At 35.5% G+C, this 23672-nt stretch overlaps 1 protein-coding gene and 1 long non-coding RNA gene across 6 annotated transcripts in view; one reads left to right on the top strand and one right to left on the bottom strand.

Moving 5' to 3' along the window:
- Window positions 1-23672, top strand: part of LOC138705986 (uncharacterized) — a 394464-nt gene that overhangs the window by 277645 nt on the left and 93147 nt on the right. The gene's annotated exons all lie outside the window — the stretch shown is intronic.
- The window catches only part of LOC138705981 (uncharacterized), a 77246-nt gene that overhangs the window by 7528 nt on the left and 46046 nt on the right, over window positions 1-23672 (bottom strand). For 2 of the 4 annotated variants that reach the window (XM_069834828.1, XM_069834826.1), the window contains exon 2: window positions 643-924. In XM_069834828.1, the coding sequence (XP_069690929.1) occupies window positions 643-900 (258 nt within the window). In that variant the 5' untranslated portion in view covers window positions 901-924. Of the gene's footprint in view, window positions 1-642; window positions 925-4523; window positions 4676-22482; window positions 22792-23672 lie in introns of those variants that run through there. The other 2 variants (XM_069834827.1, XM_069834824.1) reach the window with 2 other exon arrangements.

The raw sequence follows: 23672 nt of genomic DNA, 5'->3' as shown, positions 1-23672 counted from the left end.
TACAAGAAAAGTTTACTTTTTTTTGTTTACATTTAGTAAGTTAACAGTGACACTGATTTTAATCTGCAACATAGAAATTTTCGAACTTCACTTTATTCTTAAATTGTTGCTTGTGAACCTCTGTACAAGCCATAATATTGTGTAAAATTTTACAGAGACATTCTATGTATCCGTCTGAAATCCAGTAATAGTGAAATAAAATGTAGAGAATTTAAATACGCAGTCTAGGAAAAAAGAAAAGATATATTGAGAAATCTAAAATTATCACTCGCAATTTCCTGTATATTCTTCGGATAATAGAAATATAGTCCTCGCCAACAAAACAAACTATGATAAAGTGTAGCACCTGGAACTATTTAGAAGTATTGCACAGATATTTATGGCTCCAAGGCAAAATATGATGTCATTTCTTGCAGTTCTTTAGGAGCGAGTATTTACAGTTTGAACGACTATATAAAATCATAAGAATCATGTTTCCAAGGGATAAAAATAATAGAGATATGCATGTTATCCATTTCCACATCGACATCAGGATATAACATCGCAAAATCTCATTTTCGCCAAAAATTGAGATATCACCATTTGCATTGGAACTACAGATATATAATTAAAAGTAAACCAGATTAAAGCTTTATAGTTTACCTGAACCATTGCTTCCATTGTCGGTTCTGTTTTCACAATGAGAGACCTTTCTTCTGTTTTATCCCCTCTCTTTACTTGCACTGTTACTCTGTACATGACACTCAAGAAATTGTCTCCAAGTGCTGTCGCTCGTTCGACCTGCGTAGATGTTACTGTCAGATCGGGATCACCATCGCTGGATTGTAGAGCCTTCTCAAAGAACGTTTTGTCCATCCAACGCGGAGCCAAGTCCTCTTGTTTTCTTCCTGCTTTCGACATTTTACCGGTGTAATCTTCTAAGATCTGTCAAAATAAAAATTCGTAAATTAGTGGCCTTAAAGCTAAAGAATATAATTTAAAGTTCTGTGTTTCTCTAAGTAAAATACACCGTGTCCCAAAATGATTGCTCCGATTTCACTGTACAATATCTCAGTAACTATTAATTTCACAGCGACGTAACAAATGCCAACAGACAAGTAATATCCACAAGGTTTATTCGGTGCATTGCAAGTTCTCGACATGCAAACTTCTGTTCATGCGACACACACCTATGCGATATTGCAATTCCTCCTCCCACACACACTGCGAAGAGTGTCACCATCTATCGCCTGCACCGCAGCTTTTGTACGTTATTGGCCAAAGGAGGAACTTAAATAATGTCCTTCACATACTCCTACAGCAAAAAAATCGCAGGTGGTTGGCGAGGTGAATACAAAGGTCGCCTTATCAAGTTTTCGTCTTCAGCAGTGCAACGGCCAGTTCAACATAGTGGTGGAAGTGAGGTGGTGCACTGTCTTGTCGAAAAATGGACCCGTCTTCCTTTTCATACAGCTGTGAATTGAGCCATTTTTGGAGCTGTCGAGGTAATTGCGACCTTGCACAGTCGCTTCGCCAAGAAGGAAAGGACCGTAAACAACCGTTGGAAATGGCACAGAACACATTGGTTTTGTAAGGATTAATTTGGTGCTCAATGATAGCGTATGGTTCTTACGCTCCTCATATCCGGATGTTACGGCGATTCATCTTACTACTCAGGCGAAAATTGGCTTCATCACTGAAGATTATGTTCCGACCATTTTCCTCCATTGTCTCCATCATTTCCAAGCAGCACTGGTATAAAATGTATTTTATTCTCCGTTAACTTTGCATCTACTGCAACCTGTACGAGTTCAATTTTAATTTCTTCCTCAACAAACTCCACATAGTTGTTCGAGGAACTTTCAGTTACCTACATGTCCTTAGCTAACTGATTTTTTCGAGCAATGTTCGAAAGCTTGAGGAATAGCATCAACTGTTTCACCGAAGTGGATGGTCGCTCAATGCATTTTCCCTTATAGATACAACTCTTCCCTCTCAAATTTCTCGTGTCAATGTCTTATGGAGCTTCCCGGTGATTGATGTCATTGAAATTTACATGGAAAATTATGTTGGATAGTCACAAAAGCTAATATATACGAAATTCAAGAAACAAAAAGTTTTCTAAGACTTCGTTACTCAGAAATAAAATATATTAAAATTGGAGCAATAATTTTGGGACACGGCACTTACAAATTAATTAATTATATTATTATAATGAACTGAAGGAAGTCTACCTTTCGTCTAATCCATCGACGAAGATTCTATGCTCTTTACCTTGCCAGATAAATTTCATCCTACGAACATCACCAGATCATGTCATTTAGTACTTGAAGCACATATGTTTTCATGTGATGTCCTGTGTTATCTTAAGTGGAGACTCAGTGTCGTGCTAACCTCACGTCACCGGAATACCCCGTCACTATGTTTAATATTAAGTTGGAAAAGCTCCTCAGAAGAAAATCATAGTCCACATGGGTTGTACATGGTTAAGGAATGAAGTATGTTTAATAGTACTTTGCTAATGAAAGAATTGAGTTCATAATAATGGTGTATGCCTGGAAACAGGTTTCTCTTAATATGGCGTCGTTCGAAAGTGACATGGGCAAGTAACAGCTCGCTTAGCTGTGATTCACCGTGTCAGCTTTTGGTAATACTGTATTCATAAAATATTGCAACGTATACTGCAACTGTCGACTTTTGGAAATATAGCACGACACTTTTTGTTCGATTTCTTTGTAATACCTATACGTACGCATCACAATTTATGAATCACTGTTCTAATATGTACTGCATTGCGACGAACTTAAACTGAATTGCACAGAATGGAAATCAGCTGCATACTAATATTCTAATCTTGAACTCCCTTGAGCCTGTGGGATCTGTTAGTAGTACAGAACATAAAACTTTCCCACGTTCGACTCAGGAGAAGAGTACACACTATTTTCTCGGATGTATCATTCGATTTATAACAGTAAAATTCCGACGGCATTGACCTGAACGAAACCTGATTCCTAACGAACATTCTGTAGTAAACAAAGTACACGTGTTCCAGTGAAAAACATTTAAAAATCGTAAACTGAGGTAAATAAGGAGAATTTTTGGTTATAGGCTACTATTTTCCCCTCACCACTAATGGGTATAACTTCAATTTACTCGATCCAGTTATACTACTCCTGTTTTATCGCCTTAGAGATATCTTTCGCAGAAGGTACAAATACTAAAGTGTAACTAGTAATTACGATTAATTTTATTCTACTTGAGATTAAAAATTGTTGATTCTATCAGACTAAATTTCTACACAAATTTTAATTTCTCTGTTATCGTACCTACTTCAACTTCGCTGACTGTCTTCGACATTTCCTTGCTATAGCAAAACTAAATTTCAGCAGAAGATTAATTTTTCTATTATCATACCTACTTCAAATTCACTCACCACTTTCGACCTTTCCCTGTCTATCGAAACTAAATATCTGCTTAAGTAATGATTCTCCTGCTATCATATTTAAACTTCATCACTTCCTTCAACCTTCTCCTGTTGTAACAAAACTAAATTTCAGCACGAGTATCGATTTTTATGCTTTCATACTTAAAACTTCATTCACTGCCTTCGACCTTTCCCTGCCTATCAAAACTAAATTTCTGCACGACTATTGATTTTTATTCTACTATTACTACTACTACTACTACTACTACTACTACTACTACTACTACTACTACTACTACTACTACTACTACTACTACTACTACTACGATGGCATCACAGCCCAAATTCGATCCTTAGCCTCCTCAATTTCTTCCTCCAACTCTCCCTGTCCTGTGCTAATCTTGTCCAGGCAGTTGTTCCAAGATAGTCCTGAGAATCGATCATTATCCCATCTATCCATCTATTTTTGGGTCTTTCAATTGGTCTTTTACCATGTATTTTTCTTTCTAAGATCTTCTTTGGTATTCTGTTCCCTTCCATCCGATAGACATGTCCGGCTCATTCAAGCCTCCTTAATTTGATGACAGTAACAATATCGAAACTTCTATATAATTTATATAACTCGTTATTATAACGTATTCTCCACTGCATATTTTCTTGCACTGGTCCAAAAATTTTTCTCAGTATTTTGCGTTCAAATATATCTAGTTTAGCTTCTGTCTCCTTAGATAATGTCCAAGTTTCGCTTGCATAACAGAGAATACTTCTAATAATTGTTTTGTATATTTTAAGTTTTGTTTCCTTGTGCACACAGATTTCAATATTGCGCTTAATGCAAAATAGGCCTTATTGGCTGCAGTGATTCGACTCTGTACTTCAATTAATTCATTATTGTTACTTGTCATTACTGTTCCAAGATAGATTTTTATCCTATCATACTTAATTAGAACTTCACTCACTGCCTTCGACCTTTCCCTGCCTATCAAAACTAAATTTCTGCACGAGTATTGATTTTTATCCTATCATACATAATTAAACTTCACTCACTGCCTTCGACCTTTCCCTGCTTATCAAAACTAAATTTCAGCACGAGTATTGATGTTTATGCTATCGTACTTACTTCAAGTTCACTCACTTCCTTTGAACGTTCCCTGCTGTAATTTACAACCAAGCCGAACTAAGAGCGAGAGAGGATACGGAACGTGTAATGGATCAACTGTTGTAATATTATCTTTTATATATCATACAATACTGATAACATTTTTGCTCAAACCTGTTATGTACACATGCAGTTAGATAATTTTTTTTAAGTAGGAGGCATGATTAATGATAAAGAACTTTCAACGTTTACCAAATATGAAAAATTCATCAACATTGTTTGTAATGTAAATGACTAATATACATACAAGTGACTAATACACGTACGAGTACAAATATTATGATTTCCTCCTTTTATAATCCTTGAAGGAGAAACTGTTTATGCGGACATCAGCAAATTGAAATATTGCAATGACACATCAAATTATGTGAAAGCATTGAGAATAATAATTGTCTCGATCCCCGTGTCATGTCAGAAATGTGACATTGTTTTCAAGTGAGTATTCCATTTTTGACGAACATACTGAACATGTGTCACGGCGATACAGCTTTCAAATCAGGTGAGCAAGCCGAATGTAATTAATATAATATATAATTTCATTTGTTTAGAATATTTCACAATGTATCAACCATTTGTGCGTTATCATTTTTATGCATTACAATATGTATGTATTTATTCACACTACAGTGGGTATATACCCGGTGGCAGTGGTAACTAATTACACTCAATAATGACAATAATAAACTTATTAATTAAAAATTCAATTAATAATAATACTAATAATTAATACTAACAATAATTAATAATAATAATAATAATAATCATAATAACAACAACAACAGGGAATATACTAAATTAAATGAAACGATCACTTAAAATAACATTTGAAATAAATCTAATTTGTATCTTAAAACTAAGATCGAACTAAAACCCACGAGTATGATATGTTCATATCTGCACAAGTACCTTTCAAATTACACTCATTTCGCTGTCAACTCACTCACTGCAATGGAACTACGACACATTTTACTGATTCTATCCTGATTTCACTAACACTTCAAAAACATTTCACTGTTCAAATACTATGCACTGCCACTATAAATTATAAAGCTTCACTGACAGGAACACGTTTCACTTACACAACACACTTCACTGACACGACATATTTCTTCACTGATACAACACACTTCACTGACACAACATAATTCTTCACTGATATAACACTTCAATAACAACATATCATTTACACCCTTTAAATACTGTGTATAATTACTGTCTATTAGTAAGGTCCTTAAGCCTATTTTTAAATACATTTTTGGTTGTTGGTAAAGCCTTTAGTAAGTCTGCAGGTAAAGCATTCCAGTCTCTGATAGTACGATTGAGAAAAGAAAATTTTCCAGTGTCCGTCCTCTGTCTTCTTTCCCTCAATTTATATGAGCGGTCGTTCCTTGAAGATTAATTTGGCGGCTGCAACCTATTTTTTATTTGTCTCCAGGCATGCACACCTCTGTATGTTTTGAACATTGCGCATAATCGAATTCGCGTTCTCCGGTCCGTGAGTGTGTCCCATTTTAATGGTGAATTATTACGACAACACTTGAGAGCCCGTTTTTGAATCATTTCCAGTGTCTTAATATGTTGTAATCTGTAAGGATCCTAACATGCAGCACCATATTCCATTACTCGACGAACTAGTGATTTATATGCAATCTCTTTGGATTTATCAGAGCCTTTTCTTAGTACCCTCATCACAAAGTGTAACGCCCTCCATGCCTTTCCCGCTCTGTCAGTAACGTGTTCCCCTCAGCCGAGATCGCTGCTAAATGTTATTCCGAGGTATTTACATTTGTTAACTTCCAGAATGGTTTCACCCCCTAACGTATACGATGTGACTTATTTCTTTTCCTTATAAAGCTGATGGCTTTGCTCTTTAGAGAATTTATTTTCATTTTGTTGGCTATTGCCCAATCGTTTATTCTATTGAGGTCATTCTGGAGAAGAGTAGTATCTTCATGGCTTTTTATTTCCCTGTATACCATACAATCATCCGCGAATAAGCAAACCCTAGACAAGATATAAACTGGCAGATCATTTACAAAAGCCAAGAATAGAAGAGGCCCCAAGACACTCCCCTGCGGGACCCCGGAAGTAATTTCAATTGGGTTCGATAATTCCTCCCCTAGCCGTACTCTCTGAGTGCGACAAGTTAAAAATTACTTGATCCACTGGAGCACTTTGAAGTCAATCCCCGTTGATTGTAGTTTAACCAACAATATATCATGTGGGACTACATCGAATGCGCGTGAAAAGTCAATAATCACTGCATCTACTTGGCTATTGGAATCTATTCCGTCTTCTAAATCCTGACATACCGTTACTAATTGACTCTCACATGAATAGCCCCCCCGAAATCCATGCTGACAGTTATGTAACCAATTTGAGTCATCCCAATGTTGCCTTAGATAAGCTGAAATCAAGTGTTCCATCTGTTTGCAAACCACAGAGGTAAGGCTGACCGGTCTGTAATTTTTTGTATCTGAGCGAGACCCTGACTTATAAATTGGCACCACTATTGCATCTTTCCAATCTCGCGGGACACTACCATTGTTAATTAATATTTCAAATATACGCACTAGATAGGGAATCATGGCTTCCCCTCCCAATTTTAGTACGCCTCCGGCGATACCATCAGGCCCTACTGATTTATGAGTTTTCAATTTAGAGATCCTTCTCCTTATGTCCCTAGGCTTGATAGAAAACTGACCCGTATTTTCCACAGAAGCTAAGTGTGGTACTATTGTCCTCATCCCAAAAACAGTGGCATAATAGGAATTTAATATTTCTGCTTTTTCGCTGTCCTGTACGATAAATTGATTGCGGTCATTTTTAGGGGGGGGGGGGCTCGAATAGTTTTCCTCGCGTCGTCTCTTCACATATTTATAAAATTCCCCCCACCCGTTTTGTTCACCTTTGAAAAGTTTATTTAGGTAATTTTCCTGCGCTGTCTTCTTCGCATTAAGCAGTTCTTTCAATAGTTGTGTGAATTTTGTTTGTTTTGCAAGGCTTTCCTTGCGCTGTCTATAGGATTTCCTTAGTTTTCTTTTCAGTTTCCGTATGTATTTATTATAATATTCCGGATCGGGATTGTTTGATAAGCGTTTAACCGGGATAAATTTCTGTATTCCTGTTAATATAATCTGCTTGAACTCCGCCCAGCATTCTTCTACATTACTGCCCTTTACTACCCATAATGAGTACTTTTCTCTAAGATAATTTTGGAAGCCTTCTCTGTCCGCTTTGTTATATTGCAAGATATTTTTGTTCTTTTTTCCGCCTTGCTTGTACTTAGCATTCCATAATGTTTCAAGAATTACCGCTTCGTGGTCACTAATACCTGGAATCACTTCAATACCTGCGACTATTTCTGAGGGTCTTAAACGAAATATGTCTAGTAACGAACCTCCCCTTGTCGCCCTGTCTGTTACTTGAATTAAGTTATGTTTCCAGATGAGTGAGTTTACTAATGACTGGGCTTGACTCATCCCTCCCTCTATTGTACCCTGCCAGTTTACCTGGGGCAAGTTTAGGTCCCCTGCAACGATATAACATACTGCCCGCGGATTTTTCTATTTTCCAACATATCTCTTATTTTATACAGTACGTTCAAGCCTTCTTTCGGGGCCCTGTATAAACCGATGATGTGTAATATGTTTCGCGAATAATCATCCGCTATGTCTACACCCAATAGTAGACATTATTTAATTTTTAAAATCAATAATAAAATTTCAATATGCAATGTTATTCCAAAGCAAGTTTCTAGTTTCAAATGGTCACAACTTTGGCAAACTTTTAGATTCTGCAAAACTAAAAGCATAAAATTGTTCGTAAATAAATGCGAGTTTATTATAACAAGAAACAGGGTACAAAAAAGTTAAATATGACCACCATCGTGTTGTTCAATAAGAAATAGTTCCTTTTCTTTATAAATGGCATTAGTAAGTATACCTATTCATTCCTAGGATTGTTTTTAATGTCCTCCGATATCGATTGTTTCAGTTTCTCATGATAGCTCTGCTAAGAAATACCCTAATTTCGGTCTACCCGATTACCTTTTATCGGTAACTGCACCTGTTTCCGCAAATTTTTTTTCTACAAGCTTATAATAGTACATTATGGAACGAGCCTATAATGATAGTAATTAAGAAGCGAGTATGAATGTTTATGAAACGAGCGCAAGCGAGTTTCATAATTTTCATACGAGCTTCTTAATTACCATTATAGGCGAGTTTCATACGACTTTTTATGCTCGACCATATTTCTAACTTGAAATTATTCAGATGCATACATTTTATTTTTATCTGACAAGATCGGAAGTGACCTTGTTCTAGGTCGTGAATTGTGAAATGTGCGCTGACGCGAAAGTATTGATTTTTTCTGAGGAACAATAATGTCATTGACCTTGATGTAATCCCGTTAAACTTGGTATAACCTTGATTATTGAATTCGACATTGAAAAACGAGATGACAAATTGAATTTTTTTTAATATTATTTACAATTAACGGTAATTATTATAGTAACAGAACATAACCTTCTGCGACAGTATTAGATTTCCAGCCTCCGTGACTTTTCGCTAATTCTCTTTCGATTGCATACCCGAGAATAATCGATACTTGCGGTTTTATAACGGTACAAAGCTGACTTGTCATTGGCTGAACACCTGTAATCTGAGTTGTCATTGGCTGAAAACACCTGTACTTTAATGAGTAGGTGTACTTTAATGACATGCATTAAAGGACTGCTACCAGGTGTATAATTACTACATTTCGACATGGTCGAGCATAAAATAATTTTCTCAATCCATGTAACATTCCATTATACAAATGAGGAGTCAAAACTTGGCATGCGAGCTGTGCGAAAGTGGAAAGAATGAGCTATCAAACTAGTACTTTCTGATTATAAATTATTGGACAATTTCAAAAGGCTATATTTTCACCAATATTGAACATAAGTACATGTTCTTACCACCAATTGAAAGAGGGAAGTCTGAAGTTCTATACTGATCTTAGATGCACTCGATGTGAGTCCCACGTGTAATACGGCATGCGGTGATCCCTTTCTTGCCAAACTCTCTCAAACATGTCTTGTATGAAGTTCCTGATTGCTGTGTTAATGCAGCTTCTCAATTCGGCTAACGTCGCTGGAAATGGAGGTATGTAAACATTGAACTTGACGAAACTCCAAAGAAAGAAATCACACACTGTGAAACTGGGTAAATGAGGTGGTCATGTGCAGAAGGTGGTATCTGCGTCCGTTGCATGACTAATCTATTGATCTGGTAGGTATTGATTTAGATACCTCCGGACCTCCGTATGTCAATGTGGAGGGACTCCGTCTTGTTCTTCCTCGTCCGGGAGTTGTTGCATTAGGTAATTTTCCTAAATCAACACCTACAAGGTCGATTGATTGGTCGTGCAACGGACGCAGATAGCACAATCTGCACATGGCCACCTCGTTCACCGGATTTCACATTGTGTCATTTCTTTCTATGGTGTTTCGTCAAGAACAATGTTTATATACCTCCACTTCCATCGACGTTGGCCGAATTGAGAAGGCGTATTAACACAGCAATCAGGAACGTCACACAAGACATGTTTGAGAGGGTTTGGCAAGAATGGAATCACCGCCTGCCATATTACATGTGGGGCTCACATCAAGTACATCTCTGATTAGTATAAAACTTCTAACTTCTATCTTTCAAATGGTGATAAGATCATGTATTTATGTTCAATATTGGTGAAAATATAGCTTTCTTAAATCGTCCAATAATTTGTAATCACGGTGAATATTATGAGACAAGTACATAATATTATACATTATGGCACGAAACAAATTTTAGGGGACGAGCGAAGCGAGTTTCCTCATTTTGACGAGTGCAATAACTGTAGGCCTATAATATTATAAACGTGTTTCATATGTTATTTTTTGTACGACAGCATTATAATGAATGAACTTTGGGAGTTCTTGAACGCACTATTCACCCCACTGAAACTGGACTGTTAAGTTCATTTCTTTTATTCAACTGATTATAACCGTTTTAATAATATTGCACAACATATATTGTAGATGGAGAATACAGCATGACTGTGTTTACAATCAACTTGATTGAACATGCGATTGAAAAACTTTTGAATAGGCCTACAACAAATCTGTATTGTTAAGTAAGACTTATTGCTTTTTCTGCTACTGACACTATTTAAAGATCACAGTATTTGTTTAGTTCATCTCCCTGTAAATTAAAATCTATCCATCCGAAGAATGAATGACGTTATAAACGTTTGGTGAATCATCTCTTATAGCATCAACTTTCATATTCATCGGAAAATTCTGATAAGATGTTTTGCGTATACGTGTTATCTGCACTTGTAGTTAGATAATTTTGAGCACGAGGCATATGCAGAGATAACACAGGTGTTTAATATTGACCAAATATGGCAAATCTGTAAACGTTCTATGCACGTATTATATATTGTGTATTCATTCTTTGTAAATGCTTGGGTCAATGTATTTGCGAAATATTAAGGAATAATAAATTGTAATGAGGATTGTCCATGTCCATTCTATAAGAAGAGTATTCATAAAAATTTCTTCGTAATGTCAAACATTTTATATCGATTTAAAGCATTTATTTCTCTCTCTGGCTATAATACGGAACATGAACACCAGCGTAGCTCAGCGGTAGCGTGTTTGCTTGCTGATCCGAAGTTGCACTCGGATATGGGTTTCATTCCCGCTTGGATGATTACCTGGTTAGGTTTTTTCCGAGGTTTTCCCCAACCGTAATGCGAATGTGAGGTAATATGAGTATAGCGAATCTTCGACCTTATCTAGCCAAATACCATCTCGCTTTCGCCGACGTTAAATAACCCAGTAGTTGATACATCATCTTTAATTAACCAAGTAAAGTAATTACGAAACTGTGACCCCACAGCTTTCAAGTGCAGGTAAACAAAACGGTACTATTTGTAATATATTAATAAATTTATTTCATTTTATTATTATTTTTTTGTTTGTTTTTTTTTTTTTTTTTTAATTGAAGATCTACAATCCATGTAATGAAAATGCAGACAAAACACAGTAGTTACTGGTAGAAAATGGAATATTTTTGCTGCGGGATTTGATGATTCTTATAAACGTCAGAACAGACGACTTATAACATTTTAGGCCTAATTGTCTTAATAACTTACAAGGCGTGTTGGACGAGATAGATGTCATATAATATAAAAATTGGAAATGAAAGCGAGTGGAAATCTATTGATCGTGAAGAATGTTCACGGATTGATTAAAAAATTCTCAACAGATCGTTACATGGGATGAGAAATGTATAAGAAATTTTCTTTACAGAACGAAGTAAAAGTTTTTGTTATGAAAACACGCGTATATTCCGCCACTTAAAAACATTCACATTAAGCCTCCATCTATCAAAATAATCTACTCTCTTCTTTGATATTAGGCAGATTTTCTGAAGCACTGTGTCTATTCGGAATTTTTTGTCGCTCAAATACTTTTGTAGTGTTGTCACCTACAGAACGGAAATTTTGTTAACCCTCGGTTGTTTAGTGATGAATTAATATTCAAATATGAATGTGATATGCTTATGAATAAGAACATCCATCCCTATTAAATACGAAGTAATAGAATAGCATTGTATTACTAAAACCAATACGTTTGTTAAAAATATCTTTACATTGCAGCCCACCAAATTATATCTCAAGAATATGGTACTTATCGGACCAAAGTTTGATAAATGGCAGGGTATAGACAAGAGTCTGTATCTTTCGACATGGCTCCGTCTTTATTGGAGGTATAAATGGGAAAAATGTCACATTATGTGTAACAGGTTGCAGTGAACAAAACGAAATAGTTCAAAGTGAAAGAAGTCTTGGCTGATGCAGTACATGCAAAAAGTAGGCCAACGCTTATTATTCTTTCTGTCGAATGTTGTATAATCTACTTGTAATATACACAGCAGTAGTACCTATACTAAAATAACCTATTTCACATACAACCAAGTGATTTTTTTACTTTGTTAATTACACATAACATAAGTTGACATTGATTGCATTGATCCCTGGATTACTAGAAACATATGAATATGCTGATAATTGTGTAATAGCAACTTTCATATACTCTATGATTGTTACACTTGAAATTTGCTGCTTATATTTAAGTTGAATATAAGGTTACATAAAATATTATAAGTCTGACGAAGTACGTTTACAGAGAAAGTTTATAAGCATTGATATGTCGGATACCATGTCGAACGCCGAAATCGAGGTTCATGGGTGCATACCCAGTTGTAGTCCATGGACAAGAAGATGATAAAATTCTTAATGTGGCCTCCTCCATGAGTCAAATAGCCTAAAGCTATAGGTCCTGTTTATTAGTTCTGCGATACATGGTAGAGAGCTCGAGACTAAATTTGTTGGCCATTTTTCTCCCACATTGGATTTCGAAGGTGCATAATCGCTGCAGGGTGAAAGTTGTATAAGTGTGCAGATTGAAGGGGCAATAGAATACATTAAAATAAGTAAAAAAAAAACTATTATTCTTTTTGTAATTAAGTGCATGGTTAATTAGAAAATTATGCTGAAAGTCTGCGTAATTTGGCAACAGCGCATCGCCGGCTTACTTACGAATGCACACATGAATAGTCTGAATATCAGCATTCCGTCCCTTGACTACTTTGTAAGGTTCCTAATGGCAGAAAATAATGATACTTGTTAATCTTTTTAATTCGCAAGAAAACTGTCAATTTTATTTAAATATTGCAAAAGGATGAATCATTCCTTATCAGCAGGGAACTTATTTTGTCCCGGGGCGTACAGAGATAAGCTTAGCTGTTCATACAGACTTTATTGACGTGACATCTTATTTGACGCGTGCCACAGAATGTTGTTTGTACAGAAGTTGAGTTATATTCATGATTCAAAACTAGACTTTATGGACTGTTTACAATGCATTATAGTGATAAAGAGTGATATACTAAGACGATGTTTCCTACAGTTCAAATTTTTTCTTAATTTATTTAATTCATTAATTTTCACTGGCAGAGTCAAGATCATAAAGCCTTCTCTTCCAATCAACCAGTATAAAAATGCATAGCAAATATAAATAACAGCAACACAGAAAACACTAGAATATTAATAATAATAATAATATTAATAATAATAATAATAATAATAATAATAATAATAATAATAATAATAATAATTTATTTATTTATTTATTTATTATTAATATTTGTGTGCTGAACAACAGCCAGAGGCCAATTATAGTTCAGCACAATACACAAACAGAAGATACAAAGGTGCAAAACAAAAATAAATAATATCTTAAATAACAAAAACATACACAAATAAAATTGAGTACAAACAGTAAAAACTAATAATCAAAACGAAACTAAACCTTAAAAGGATCTAAATTGTGCCCATGCAAATTGGCATATTTTATGCATCTACAGACTGGAGAAAGTGATTTTGAATTTCGGTTATAAAATTTTTTTTGAAATCTTAAACCTTTTGTAGGAATACGAAGGCTGATATTGTTTATGATAGACTCACAATCAATATCACCCTTGATAACTTTGCAAAAAAATTGATAATCAAGATTTAGACGTCTAGCATAAAGGCTACAACAGTTAAAATATTTACAGGTAATATCATAGTTAAAGTCAGTGGAATTGGGTATATATCGAAAAGCACATAAGGAAATAAATCTTCTTTGAATATTTTCCAATTTAACCGAATCGGTTGAAGTAATGAAATTCCAGGCTACAGATGCATATTCAAGTTTAGAGCGAACCAAAGTAAAGTATAGAATTAATAGTGACTCAGGAGTAGAAAAAGAATAGGTTATAGACCTTATTAAACCAAGCATTCTTATTGAATGATTATAAATATATTGAACATGATCGTGAAAGTATAATTTAGAATCGAGTAGTACACCAAGATCTTTTATAGAATTTTTCCTAATAATACAGGCGTTATTAATAATAATAATATTAATAATAATAATAATAATAATAATAATAATAATAATAATAATAATAATAGCAAAATGTGGATGAGTTTAGTTACATGTGGGCCTAATCGAAGATTTAAGCAATTACAATTTAGTGATAAATAAGACAATTTGTATCAAAGAAATGATATTTCATAATGAAGGACAATTTATATATGAAAGTATAAGTCATATTCCACAAAAGTTATATTTGAACATCATATTCTAGAGACGAAAAATAGTCTTTTTGACAATTGGCTTTTGAAAGTAGTTAATGTCTAAAGTCCCTTGATACACTATTTACAAAATAAATAGGCTATAACATAATGAAATAAAATACCTTTCATTACGATACACAACACTGTACTTAATAGTGTAAATAATGTATATGATCAGCAAAGCCCGGGACTTCAGCAGATAAACAATGCTTACAAGTTAAGTATGAAAGGAGGTTTACTGAACCCTGACGCTCGTTACACACAGTGAGTATTCGATACGTACACTGGTGTTTTAGTACAGACTACGACAAAAATAACTCCTCGCCCAAACTTTAGCGTAAAACAAAAGGATTACGTTACGTTTGACAAAGTGAACTGCAAAATAGTACAGGAATATAACATTAATTGCAAAAACAAATCTTACACATTCATATGTTAGGAATTAGTTATTCCTAAGTGTTTACAAACACGAATCATATGATTTGTTGCAATGAACCACAACATATATTCTTAAATTATCAAATGAAAAGCTTCTATTTTGTGACAAACAATTTTTTAACTGAGAAAAGATTCTTTCAACGTCACACACAGGATGTGATGGAATCAAACTTAAACCATGCAACACTATCACAATCACTGTCAAGCTTTGTCTATTGGATTTGTTACTTTATTTCGAATTTCACAAAGTTTTGAAAATCCAATGTTTTTCTTGAGAATATTTTTAAACTTTTGTTGCACCGACACAATTTTTTCTTTTTCACTTTGATTGTTTGTAGTAGATAGGCCTAATCCCTCAACGAGTCTGATGGCCTCAATCATTTCCCTATTTCTTGACTGTAGCAGGGTAATGGTTTTGGAAAGGTCTTGAAACTTATTTGCAATTAACTTCAAATCTATTAATAGCTGGTTCGAGACGAGACATGTGGCTTCTTCGATTGCAGCTCTGTTTTTGTCATCGAGTCAGTGGCGGCTCGTGGGTATTGAATTAAGGGGGGCTGCATACAAAAAGAAACCAAGAAACTTATTTTATTTAAAGATTAGTTCCATGCGCCATGTCTTGTAGGTTGCAAACTTTTTAATCATCTTCTTATTAAAATCCGGTATGTCGTTTAACATAATCTTTACAATGGAAAACATAGGTAATGCGGTCACTTCTCTCATCGTATTTCTAAGATAGGATTTTACTCTCTTCAAACACGAAAAGCAACGTTCTGGTTCGGAAGCTGTCATTGGTATGGTGATAGCTATGCGTAGTAGTTTCACAACTTCTGAAAATGAGGCCTCTGATAGAAGAAACTGCAAGAGCTTGACTGCGTCACTGATATTTCTGAATTCTTGTCCCTGATACAACACAGTTCAATTTTTAGTTTGTCTTTATCGAACATTGGAAAAAGCTTCACACATACATTTAGATCATTTTCAGGAAATGAGCTTTTGTAGCATTCAAATTTTTCTTGACACAGAAGAGAAGATAATATCAGATGATCTATGAACTGGAATCAGATGTTAGCTGTGTGATAATGAGGTCACACACTTCCTTGTCTGACGCAACCCTTGTCTGAATCCCTTTGACCTTACGATGCTTTTTAGGGTTTTCATTTTCACAGATCTCGCTGCTCAACTGTGCACTGTTCCGTGCTTGCCTCATTTATTGTGATTTTGTTAGATGTTTCAGATTCCATTATGGTTTGAATACATTCTAGCAATGACTCCTTCTTCTCATGAACAACATTTACTGTTATTTTAAAACTCCATCTTGTTGCCCCAGCTGATGGAATTGTCTTTGAAACACATTAATCTAATACAGACTGTGAGGAGAAGAAAGCAGGGATACTGGATAAATTAGCAAAAAATATGCGAGCCTTTTTATTTTGTTTAGCAGCTCTTTTCATTATGAGATTCAACTGATGGGCACTTAATTTCACATTTCTCCTGAATTGTTAAGGTACTGAATTGAATAGACTGTAAATATTGTACAGAATTAAACACTGTTGCACTTGTTATACACACAACATTAAAGAAAATGCATTTAAAACTGCGCGCTACTGACAAACTGCTGCAAATTTTGCAGCGCCTGGAAACTCTGGATTCATGGCACGGGGCTAGCAGGGGGAGGGGTAAAACTAACGCGCAAAGCATCCGAGACGTGACTGGCAGCTCCAGGGGAGGAAGTGGCTTCATCCTATAGTCCTTGTCTCTGGTTTCGCTCTGGCAGCACCAGGGGAGGAAGTGACTTCACTAACGCTTGCGTGCATTTCAATGAGAGCGAAATTTTATAAAAAATTCGAGCCGCTAAATAGAGACTGTACAATAAATGTATTTCACAACATAAAACGAGACAAGAGCCACAAATGTCTGGGGGTGCTGCAGCTCCGCAGCCCCCTCTGAAAGCCGCCCCTGCATCGAGTACATTTAATATTTCAACTATGCAATTGTAGTATTTCCCATTGTAAATGGCAGCGTACAACCACGTTCCCCATCTAGTTACAGTGGGCTTGGGCGCTAAAGGAATTTCTGGCGCCATTCTTTAAAGATTCTTGTTCTAGAGGGTGGATTTGAAAATATTTTCTTCATATAAGAAATAAAAAGATCCACATGACAGGAACAGTATTGAATTTTTCTGCAACTCTATGCAAGCAATTAGCCAAACAAGTCACATGGGTCAGTTTAGGATACAGCTGTTGAATTTCCTTAGCTGCTTTTATTATATAAGGCGCGCCATTTGTAACGAGGAGAACATTTCCATGTTTGTTGCAGTCGGGTCATAGAAGACACATTGATTTTTTCAAATAAACTTGAAATGGTTTTGTGGTTTACTCTTTCGAGTAACTCTGAAGTTAATAAAAACCTTTTCCCCGGGTTATGTGAATTGAGTATGCCAACAACATCATTTGCTGTCACTGGTTTCATCTACAGAAACCCAATGTTGTTATCAGATATTTCTTCTCGAATGCTATGCAGAACATTTTCGTAACGACATTAAATATCCTTTACGTAGAGTTGTTTCAGATAGGGCAATTCTACCCGTATACTTCTCTATAAAATTCTTGAAGTGGGGGTTTTCCAACTAGTTAAAAGGAATGTTGGCTCTTACCATCATTTTACATAAATCCTGGAAAAAATCATTGTGTCTATCAGAATTTGAAACAAGGCGCGCTTGCTTCCTTCTCGTTACGTATGAATAATTGTAAATGAGCTTCATGTCTCTGAGTTTTGATATGCTTTTCTATGTATTTGAGACTCTCGCTCCTTATTGCAGTGTGGCACACATTACATTTCATATTAATATTATCTATACGAAAGCACTTACTTCCTTATAGTTCCACAAGTTTCTTTAATTTATCTTCTTTTTCAGTGAAACTTTCGGCATAGTAATTGTGCACAGTAGACTTGTACTCGCCTGTACTCTTGGAATGCTAGCTATCAACTACCAGACAATCGATCACTAGTATGAAGTCGAATAGGCAGTCTTTCGGGACTAGGTGGGGGAAGTTTCTTTACAAACACAACCAGCAATATATACAGGGACATCATTTTATTTTTACTAACATTTTTAATATTAACCTGTCTATACCTTTAGAGAACCGGAAACACCGCTTGCTCCCCCCTCCAAGACTGGAGTTCGATGATACTGGCGTAAAACACAAATCACTCTATTAGGTATAGGAAGGAAGAAAAGTAGTTCATCCATTTACGTAAACTAGGAAATATCGCGATTTTGAGTTTGATAATTTTCATAAGTTTTTCTTTAATCAAAGTACAGTACTGTATTAAGAATAACTGTTTTTACTCACGAAGTGAGTTATCCATGCGAACGTATTCATTATGCAGTGTATATTATACTGTCTACAGCACATTAGCGTACAATATAGAGAAAGAAGTTAAATTGAAAAATAATCATAATATGAATATTTAAACACAATTTTGAAAATGGTGGCCGTTCATTTTGATACAGGCTTCAGTTCTTTTGTGCATATTATCGCACTATATACTATTGCATCTAATTCCAATTGCCAGTTTCGTCCTTCGTACTAGTAACTCATATTGAAATAATTCTGTACCTACTCTACGTTCTGTAAATTCAATCTTCACTTCTGCCCGACCCGAAAATATAAAATTACTCAGACATGCTATCTACTGTCCGTCCAAGTGGTTATGCCGCAGGATTGTAGAAAGGGAGGAAATCACGTGACAGTTAATTACTTAACGAGGCCCTTTTATTTAAGTTAAATAAAACAGCTGTATAATATTACGTAAGCTTCCAATTCCTAAGAGAAATTAATGTTTTCAGAAAAGAGCTAAGACAGCCCAGCTATTACAGAGGGGCGAGCAGAAGCAGGTGGGGGAAATCGGGATGCGATGTAGGCAAACGGACAGTACCTGTGCAAAAATATGATTCAATATTGAAAGCTCTTTCGTCACTGGAAAACGCGAACATATTTCTGGAACGTACTATACTCAGTAACTCAGTACTGCTTACTATCTGCGGTCTTGGTTCTATGTGGAGTTGGAACTTCCTTAGTAGAAGGGGTGGGAGTGAAGTACATTCAAAAACCCAGGTACAATAAAAATTGAAGTAAAAATAAAATGATGTCCCTGTACTTTGTGTATCATTAACCTGTCTTTAAACTGCTGAACTCCCTAGGCTTGATGATCAGTGTAGGTCTACATTCTTTATCATAGTGTAAATATATTAAAAATAGTGTATTCTAGTGTACATATGTAGTTTAAATCTGTGGTATTCAACATTTTTGCTAGCGTAGGCCTACCCCTAAAATACATTTATTTTAATTGTTTAACCTCTTAAACTTCATTGTAATTATATAATAAATTATGCAGTAATTATTGATGCAATAGTAATAATTAGTAATAAACTATGTCAAATGTTACCGGTGTTGAAGCATGGAAAAACAAGACTTGGTATTGTAAAAGAAAATATCTACACTGTAATAATTATCAAAAAGTGTAAACAAAACGAATGTATCGGCATTTTATATGCCTAGTCAGTGGGACAACCCCTCGTATCCCTGGGTGTCCGCGTACCATAGATTGAAAATCACTGGTTTAAACAATGTAAATTGTAAATATTAATGTAATTGTTAAAGTGGTGTATGTTTTGTTCTGCCCAACTTGACACGCACTCATCCGTTACAGTAAAAGCTCCAGTAATACTTAACCTTGTAGCCTTGTAGGACAAAGTACGGTCTCTACTTATCAGTTTCTCTAATGATAGGAGTAAATGTCAGAGTCGTACGCATAGTACTTATGGAGTAAAATAGTATTAACATTTTTAGAGGAAAATTATTTTTTTCTGAGAAAAGTATGATATGGAACTAATAAGAATTGGATTTTTTGTTGTACTTTATTCAAGGAGTAAGCTGTTAAAATCAGCACATTTGTGTTACTTCCACTCTGTATAGTTGAAAACATCGTTAACGGAAAGCGAATAACGGAAAGTGGATTAGATTCCCCATTTGGTCTGAGTGCCTTCCTTTTTTTTTCTTCTTCTTCTTTTCAGGTTTTCCCTATGTGTAAGGCGAATCCTACTATAGACAATTCTCAAACTTACATTACCAAATACTATCTCGATATTACCATTTCCATCGACGTCAGATATCCTCGCAGTTAATACAGCGTCGTTAAATAACATAAAAATTATCAATTAAACTACTACTACTACTACTACTACTACTATTATTATTATTATTATTATTATTATTATTATTATTATTATTATTATTATTATTACTGCTGCTGCTAACACCACAAATGATACTACTTAAATAATGGCCTTAAATAAGATGACTAGCCTATATGATCAGTGAGTCTATCTGTGAAAATATATGCTTTTGTCGGTTATTGGATGACGTTATATCAACTACTAAGTTACAACACTTACGTTGGGTAAACATGTTCTTTTCTTTGCAGTAAATTAAGAAAAAATTATTCATTATTTTATTAACCTACGAAATTCTTTGACTATCCATAGGCTACTTTACGACTGATTTAATTCCCATTAGTACAAGCTATATTGCATACGGTATTATAGGATGGAGTTGTGCATTTACTACCTCCCTCATGCCAATAATAGGCCTACTGCTACACAAAAGAATAATAAAAATATGTCTTAATAAACATCTTGGTTATCCCTCAGAACTGTTGTATTCTGAATTTGAAGTATTTGATATCTATCAAATTTATAACAATGTTTATTGATATTTATTTTGATGTACCGAAGTACATATGATATTTTCATGCAGATATTCTGCTTTCTCAGATGATGAGAGAGAGATGGAACGGAGAAAAATTCTCTCCGGCGCCGGGATTTGAACCCGGGTTTTCAGCTCTCCGTGCTGATGCTTTAACCACTAAGCCATCTGAGAAAGCAGAATATCTGCATGAAAATATCATATGTACTTCGGTACATCAAAATAAATATGATATGCGTAATAAATCACTTTGTGATTTAAAGACGGCGCCCATACCGTCGGACCCCGGCCAACCAGTCACTCATTTGAGTGCACCTCTACACATGTATGGACTTCGGTCCTGCGTGCATAGACATCTATGACGTAGTGCAGAGGGCGGCCACTAGAGGGGAACCCAAGAGATGGAGCTTAATCTGAGACGATTCTCAACGGTGTCGGGATTGTACCCGGCGTGGCTTAGTGGTTAAAGCATCAGCACGGAGAGCTGAAAACCCGGGTTCAAATCCCGGCGCCGGAGAGAATTTTTCTCCGTTCCATCTCTCTCTCATTAATGTTTATTGAATTTCGTTAATAAAAACCGGAATATATTTAATATGTATTCACATAAATATAAAACTAAAAGATCAGACAACTTATGCCTAACAGAACCTGAATTTGCCACAACTGTAGCTTATAATCACAGTAGCAACTTCGGTCCAAGACTCTGTAATAAGATCAGTTAAATTACCAAACATTCAATTTCCTAATGCTTCTTATTTTTAAAGAATCAAATAAAAATTATTGTTTAGGGAGAAAATATAAAACAGTTTAAATTACTATAATATCTGTTTTTTCTCTTTTCACCTTTATGATGTTAATTAATAAAATGTCTTAAAATTTTGCGAAATGTCACCTGAGCATGAGTATGTACTCTTTCTGGAGGTGCTCAAGTGATTTTTATATGCAACAAATATGTAACTTGTCTTTGTTCCAGCAATACGTTATTATTATATATAGCGTCTTCACAATATAAGACTGAGGATGTACCATGCAATTTACCCAATATCCACCTCACAGTTAGGCACAACCTCGGAAAAACCCGAAACATTTAATCCGCCCAAGAGGGAATCGATCCCACGCCCCCGAGCGTAGCTCAGGGTCAGCAGGCACACGTGTCTACAGCCTGAGGTATGCCGGTAACCGAAAATCTATCTTTGGTTTACCAGTCATTACAGTATTGCTAACAAAATAGTTCAAAGGATCTAATTTTCAAATGTAGGTGGTTGCTGTGAAGTGTTTGTAGTGGTCCATTATTGTCAATTTATCACACACAAACACACGTACGTGTGTGTGTGTGTGTGTCTGTCTCTCTCTCTCTCCCTCTCCCTCCCCTCCCTCCCTCTCCCTCTCCCCCCCCTCTCTCTCTCTCTCTCTCCGAAAGGTGTGAAAATGTTTAATATTGCGAAATAGCAATAGATTTAAACTAAAAATTTTGTTATAACAATTATACCTACATCAAGAACTTATCTGCACGAGTGTCTGCTATGGTCCCGCTTTGTTTGCTTCTCTGTGCGGTTCGTAGGCTGTTTGGCAGTCCGTTGCTATTTTTGGCTCAGCGAATGGATCCGTTACTCTTCAGCACTCTCGATAGAACACTTGTATACTATTCCTATTGACACAATTATTCTGCCTTCTATGTAGAAAATAAAACTGGATAATCAATAAACTCAACGCCAGTGCATTGCCGTACACATTATCACACTAAATTTCTGAAATACACCTCACAACTCAGCACTTAGGTAACATCCGCTCGTCAGCGAGAGACTCTGCTGAATGACATTGATGTGCCGAAAGGCACGTGATTACAAATCTTCGTGAGACATCCGCTTTTGTGGTTGTTAACTCCCGTCGAACAAAAATTGTGAGGTACGACCTTGAAACTATAGCTACGTCATATGACGCGGCTATGATTACATCATAAACATAAAACTCGACTCCTCAATTGGACCCAATTTCTAATACAGTGGTATTCAATCTATGGTACGCGTACCCCGAAAGGTGCGCGGGGTTCACTCAAGGGGTACGCATCCCACTGATTACGTTATATATGAATGCTGAAATTTTTATTTTATTATAATTGTTGATAAATAATTATTGCATTGTGTTATAGTTTCTTTTGTAATATCAACTCGTGTTTTTTTCCTTGCTTGAATAACAGTTTACGTAAATCATTACTATTATTATTGCCTCAATAATAATAATAATAATAATAATAATAATGTATTTTTAATACATCAATAATAGTCTTATGTTAAATCTTAAATAACTGCAGTGCATGTTGGGAGTACGCTAGCAAAAAGTATTGAATACCACTGCTCTAATAAATCTCACTTGAGTAACTGCCGTTTGAAGACATGATAATTCACTCCTTAAATTGTTCACAAAAAAGACATAAATTTTTATACGGATGACTTCTATGAGCTGGTGCAGAATAGAAACAATGCTTATTTTTATTTGAAGCAACGTGATTTTTGGGTTGTGAGTTTCCGGGCTTGTGCCGTGTTGTCTCAGTTGCTAGAGCTAACGTTTCGACTATCTTGCCCTGGTCGTCCTCAGAGGTACACCAACATTTAACGTGATTGTTACTGTCCCATAATGTTTGTATTTATGCTGTGGTTTGGTTATTCAGGTATGATAACATGAA

The sequence above is a fragment of the Periplaneta americana genome, chromosome 9 (genome assembly GCF_040183065.1).
Source record: "Periplaneta americana isolate PAMFEO1 chromosome 9, P.americana_PAMFEO1_priV1, whole genome shotgun sequence".
Classification (NCBI taxonomy): domain Eukaryota; kingdom Metazoa; phylum Arthropoda; class Insecta; order Blattodea; family Blattidae; genus Periplaneta; species Periplaneta americana.
This window is presented reverse-complemented; position numbering and strand designations above follow the sequence as displayed.